General features: G+C 49.5%; 1 protein-coding gene across 1 annotated transcript in view; it reads left to right on the top strand.

The window, feature by feature from the left end:
* ankrd27 (ankyrin repeat domain 27 (VPS9 domain)) overlaps positions 1–4,814 on the top strand; it is a 17,685-nt gene extending 12,871 nt beyond the window's left edge. The window contains exons 20-29 of the mRNA XM_077007100.1: positions 27–146; positions 847–891; positions 1,146–1,268; positions 1,361–1,558; positions 1,722–1,841; positions 2,023–2,196; positions 2,415–2,514; positions 2,629–2,704; positions 2,905–2,968; positions 3,046–4,814. Coding sequence (XP_076863215.1) covers positions 27–146; positions 847–891; positions 1,146–1,268; positions 1,361–1,558; positions 1,722–1,841; positions 2,023–2,196; positions 2,415–2,514; positions 2,629–2,704; positions 2,905–2,968; positions 3,046–3,270 — 1,245 coding nt within the window. The 3' untranslated portion in view covers positions 3,271–4,814. The remainder of the gene's footprint in view (positions 1–26; positions 147–846; positions 892–1,145; positions 1,269–1,360; positions 1,559–1,721; positions 1,842–2,022; positions 2,197–2,414; positions 2,515–2,628; positions 2,705–2,904; positions 2,969–3,045) is intronic.
* Positions 4,815–5,678: the final 864 nt, after the last annotated feature.

The following is a 5,678-nucleotide window of genomic DNA, read 5'->3' as shown; positions in this document are numbered from 1 at the left end:
TTTCTTGACCTCCTTCTCTCCGTCAGTCTCCGGGTCGTTCCCCACAGCCGTCGGAACATGGCAGCCGACGCTCCTCCGTGTCCAGTAGCTCGTCTCTCCTCTCTCTGGAGGTCCACGCCGACAGTGAGAGTGACCACCACAAGGAGGTGAGCACAGCCACCTCTCAGGCCACATTCATCTCCACTCCTCAAGGAAGGGTTGTTCTTGCCTCTGAGTGGCTGAGAGCTTCGTGTCCTGGCCTCTGAGTGGCTGAGAGCTTCGTGTCCTGGCCTCTGAGTGGCTGAGAGCTTCGTGTCCTGGCCTCCGAGTGGCTGAGAGCTTCGTGTCCTGGCCTCCGAGTGGCTGAGAGCTTCGTGTCCTGGCCTCCGAGTGGCTGAGAGCTTCGTGTCCTGGCCTCTGAGTGGCTGAGAGCTTCGTGTCCTGGCCTCCGAGTGGCTGAGAGCTTCGTGTCCTGGCCTCCGAGTGGCTGAGAGCTTCGTGTCCTGGCCTCCGAGTGGCTGAGAGCTTCGTGTCCTGGCCTCCGAGTGGCTGAGAGCTTCGTGTCCTGGCCTCCGAGTGGCTGAGAGCTTCGTGTCCTGGCCTCCGAGTGGCTGAGAGCTTCGTGTCCTGGCCTCCGAGTGGCTGAGAGCTTCGTGTCCTGGCCTCCGAGTGGCTGAGAGCTTCGTGTCCTGGCCTCCGAGTGGCTGAGAGCTTCGTGTCCTGGCCTCCGAGTGGCTGAGAGCTTCGTGTCCTGGCCTCCGAGTGGCTGAGAGCTTCGTGTCCTGGCCTCCGAGTGGCTGAGAGCTTCGTGTCCTGGCCTCTGAGTGGCTGACGGTTTTGCTTGTGCTTCTCTGTTCCTCATGGCAGGTGGAGAAACTGCTTCGTGCAGTAGCAGATGGAGATGTGGAAATGGTGAGCTTATTAATATTCATTGTAATGTGCTTTATTTTAAAAACTGTGGAAAGGCATTCAAAAATCCACAGTAGAAGATAAAGTTGCAGTGGTTTTAGCATTTGAGCTCTCGATGTTTTGTGTGTGTGTGTGTGTGTGTGTGTGTGTGTGTGTGTGTGTGTGTGTGTGTGTGTGTGTGTGTGTGTGTGTGTGTGTGTGTGTGTGTGTGTGTGTGTGTGTGTGTGTGTGTGTGTGTGTGTGTGTGGGTCGTTCAGGTGCGCTACCTGTTGGGGTGGTTAGATGAAGAACCGGATGAAGATGATAAAGCAGAGAAGCCTGAGAAGACAGAACTGTGCCACCCTTTGTGCCAGTGTCCTAGATGTGAACCCACGCAGAAGGTTTGTCCCAGACCACACCCCCTCAGTTAGACCACACCCCCTCCGTGAGGAGCGCACTCCCGTTGTTGATCTGTGCTCATGGGCGTGTCCAGAGGTTGTGGGCGTGGCGAGACGACGCCCTGGCAGTGAACAGCAGCAGTGCGGACGGCTTCACTCCGCTACACGTAGCCGCGCTACACGGACACACCACGCTGCTCGCCCTTCTCCTCCACCACGGTGCCAACGTCAACAGCCGCAACCGCCAGAGCGCCACGCCCCTCCACCTGGCCTGCCACGCCAGCCACGAGCAGGTGCGCAGACCACGCCCACCAACACCACCACACCCACCACCATCACCATCACCACCACCACATTATTAGGATAAGTGTCTTCCGCTGAATTACAGCAACAGCGCTAATACCAGTCTTCTCAGTCCTGTGTGTGTGTACGTGTGTGTGTGTGTGTGTTGTGTAGGTGGTGGCCACACTGCTGGAGTGCAATGCCAAGCTGAATAAGAGGGACCAGTTTGGAAACACCCCTCTGATCCAGGCCTGCCTCAAGGGTCACGAGCAGACCGCGGCACTCCTGCTGAAGGTCTGTCTCTCCACCAATCACACACGTCAGGGGATCCTCTCCACCAATCGCACGTCAGGGAATCCTCTCCACCAATCACATCCTTGCTTGGCTCGTTGCTCGAGGCAGCTGCCAGACTGGGCTGAGTGGGGTGATCTGGGGAGCTTCCTGGTGAGGTGAAGTGTGTTGTTTTGTCCTGTAGAGCGGCGCTCTGGTGAACCTGGCCAATAAGCAGGGCAACACGGCGCTGCACGAGGCAGTGAGGGGGGGGCACCAGGCCCTGGTGGAACTCCTCCTGCAGGGCGGCGCTCTCACGCACCTCAGGAACAAGCGTCAGAGGAGTCCGCTGGACTGTGTCCTGGAGACGCCCAGGAAGGTGAAGACCAAACCGGGCTGGGTCCACGTGGACGTTTGCTTCGCTTGGATCGCCTTTGTTGGCTGCGCATGTCGTTTCGTGTCTTAATTGCTAATAATTGCTCCCAAGTTGTGTTCAATCAAATAGTTTTTTTTGAAAATGTCAAATTTTTGTTTAGATATTGTTGACAGTATTGTGTGAAATATTTTATTTAAGTGAGAGAAACCCTTATTTTGCAGAACACGGTGATTCTGAAGATTCTCCAGAAAGCCTGTGGGCCCACTCCTGAAACTGACTCCGTCACACAGTTCTGCACACCCCCAGGGGCTCCTGGGAAACGTGAGGGTTCCTCGTACATCACTGAGAGCAGAAACCACTGATAACACATGAACCAGCTGAATGGCCATGACGTCAACATGTCTCTGTATTTACCGGCACTTTCCCCCCGTGCAGCGCCCATCATCATCCAGAGGGAGAAACAGCACAGCGGTGCAGCTGCACAGAGACTAGAGGAGCACACAGTACACAGGTAGCACCATCCACCCACATCCATCCACATCCATCCAGTCGGTCTATGCTACCTGTCAACTAATTTATCCTGTCGTAAACCAGAAATATATGTATCCACAGTACCTCAAATCAAATAGGCAAATGACTTATTAGCAAAATTGTTTGTTTTTGCTGTCCTTTTGACACATAATCTTACATAATATTTTGTGTTATGTCCAGTGTACAGGAGAAGAAGCTCTTTCCTCCCGACACGTCCACCTCCTCCACAGAGTCTCAGACCCTGGTAATGATCCTTCTGATTGTAGACGTGTTGAGAAGCTTCGGTGGTGTTTCACCAAGGGCGTCGTGTTTGTCTCGCAGGCTTTGGGCGGCCGCAGTGATGGGAGGCGGCTCCAGAGAGGCGGGACCGTGGACGGCTGCGTCCCGCTGAGCCACATCTCTGAACACGCCCCCCTCCGGCCCCACCTCACGGGGCCAGGGCAAAGGCCTGATCCGCTGCCACACCGTCCACCAGGACCTGGCCCATGGCTCCGCCCACGCCCCGGAGCACACGACCCGCCCCTCCTCCACCCACCAGCCGGCTGAAGCTAGCGCTACCGGCCCTGCAGAGGCAGCGGCCCCCTGTCCCAGCCCCGCCCCTGAACCCCCCCACATCGACCCAGCAGTGGAGGAGATCGGTCTTCCAGCGGAGGAAGAGGAGGATGTGCAGCAGAGGAAGAGGTGTCTGGTGGCTCCTTCCACAGAGATGGACAGTATTGTGGTGTGAGCTTCCTCTTGGAAGATTCAGCTGTCCTGCTGAAGACCTGGAGCAGGTTTATAGTTCCTGCTTTACGCAGCATTTCTGAAGCAGACGCTAGCAGCTTCAGTTTGGGCTTAGGGCATTCAGCCTAGTTCATTAACCCAATTGTATGAGAAAGAAAAATATTCTGACAAGTAATGAGGGGATGGGAGCATAGATATATACGAATGCTTGACTGTTTGGTATTGCTAGCATTATTTTTGTTCTAATGGAAATGGAGATGAAACTGACTATAGTAGCTATAGCAATTTTGGACGGTGGTCTGCCTGGTTTCTGAAAAATAAAGTGTAGCACAACAAAGATGCTGAAGGAAGACGGGATATTTCTGTGATACTGAAATAACTTTTAGCCAGCGATTTTGTTTTTACCAGCACTTTTAACTTTTTATTTTTTGTTGCATCCCATGAATGCATCATAAGAAGGGATGGTGAGATGTTTACTGTTTTGTGTTTTATTTTTGTTTTGATTAACGTTTTCTGGCTTATTGAAATGACTGTTTGATATGAAATTATCAAAACACTTGCACTTGAGTCAAAACAGCTTAGGTATGTCTTACAGAAGCTTGAACTAGACTTGATCTGTGGCGTATGCACTGATGTCATTCCCATCGTGTGTCTGTGTTACTGACTTCCTACAGTCTGAAGTCTTAAACTGATAAGGTTCTGATTTTCTGTCAGTAGTTTTTTTCACCATTCCTCTCATTTTAGCTTTATTTTCCCACATTCTGACTTCTGATTGAACTTTAAATACTATACATGTTGTATTCGCCTAGCTATTTTTTCCCACCATCTTCACAATTTGAACGATTGTGAAATGTAGATCTGCAAAGATTTGCAGAAAAGGAAGAATAAAAAGAACTAGCACCTCAACTTTTCATTATCTTACATTAAACGTTGAAGCGGAAGATAGATGTTCCATATCCAGAGAACTCCTGCAGAAGTGCAGGACAAGGTTCTGGATCTCGGCTGCATTTCACATACGCACTTTAGCCCTGACACAAACACACATAGATATTCTTAAGATTTGGTTAAGAGAGCGTTGACCTGGAAGTGTTTGGCACAGCGTCCCTTTGTGCTTCCTCTGACTCTGGAGGAAGGAGTGGTTTAAAATGGCTTAAGATTGGGGTCTAGTACATTTGGAGAATGCCTTTTTTTTAAACTGAACTTCAAATTCAGTTGGTTTAGTGTCTACATAAGCAGTGTGGAGAGTTATTTTTGTATATGTGCATTTAAAATGAACTATGTGTATTAATGCAGTGAATGTGCCTTATTGAATAAGTGTCAAACTCATAATCAACTCATAAATAAAAGCAATGTCAGGAATAAATACATTATGGTTTAATTGTCTTTGATGCCCAAATAATGCTTCGTAGCATTGGGTACACTTTAGAAATAGGAGATTTTTATTTCATTGGGGTCGACGTGGCTATATTTTCACAACTGACCTTGAAACGCACCATATTGTGCTCTCAACAGAATTTCACTTTCAACATGGATTTCTCAGCTGTTTTATGTTGTAAAACACATCCACGAGCCACATTGGAAATAGCATATTATTGCACCATTTTGGTCACTAGTTTTCTTTCCCTGATGTGAGAAACCCCAGTAACACTACTGTGATACCAGCTCCACACCTGCAGCCGTACTGCTACAGTGACAGCAGTAATCCTGTGGGCATAAAAACAGCTGGCAACATGAGCGTGGCATCAGATGGCTGTAGTCCTTAATTTTACACTTAAAAAATGCCTCTTCTTAAAAGGTTGGTGTATCTCGTATACCCAGTGAGTGTGAGTACAAGCTAGGTGTTTCTAATAGAGTGGCTGGTGAGTGTGTAAGCAGTAAGCACCCTTAAATCTTTGGTGTTGTAAACGTCAGTGGTAGATTTAAGAGTAGAAAAATGAATTGTGGGAAATGTTTGGTAGAAATGGGAAATTAGATTTTTTGCCAGCTTTCACTGTGGAAGTGCTTCTGTGAAATGTGCTGCTAGCCCAGCGAAGGGATTGATGGATGTGAGGAACAGACGGGGAATCTTATGGCCCTTCTGATTTAATGAAGGAGATGTAGGGAAATGTAGTCATTACCATTATTAAGAGCCAGGGCAGTTTCACAGCCAACCATGCATCACACCGATAGAAAAAGATTAAACCACTTAGTCTAAACGGGCAAAAAAGGAGCACTTTCATAAAAGTGCATTA

This window comes from Brachyhypopomus gauderio, chromosome 5 (assembly GCF_052324685.1).
Source record: "Brachyhypopomus gauderio isolate BG-103 chromosome 5, BGAUD_0.2, whole genome shotgun sequence".
Lineage (NCBI taxonomy): Eukaryota > Metazoa > Chordata > Actinopteri > Gymnotiformes > Hypopomidae > Brachyhypopomus > Brachyhypopomus gauderio.
Note: the sequence above shows the minus strand (reverse complement) of the source record. Positions and strands in the feature narration are given on the sequence as shown.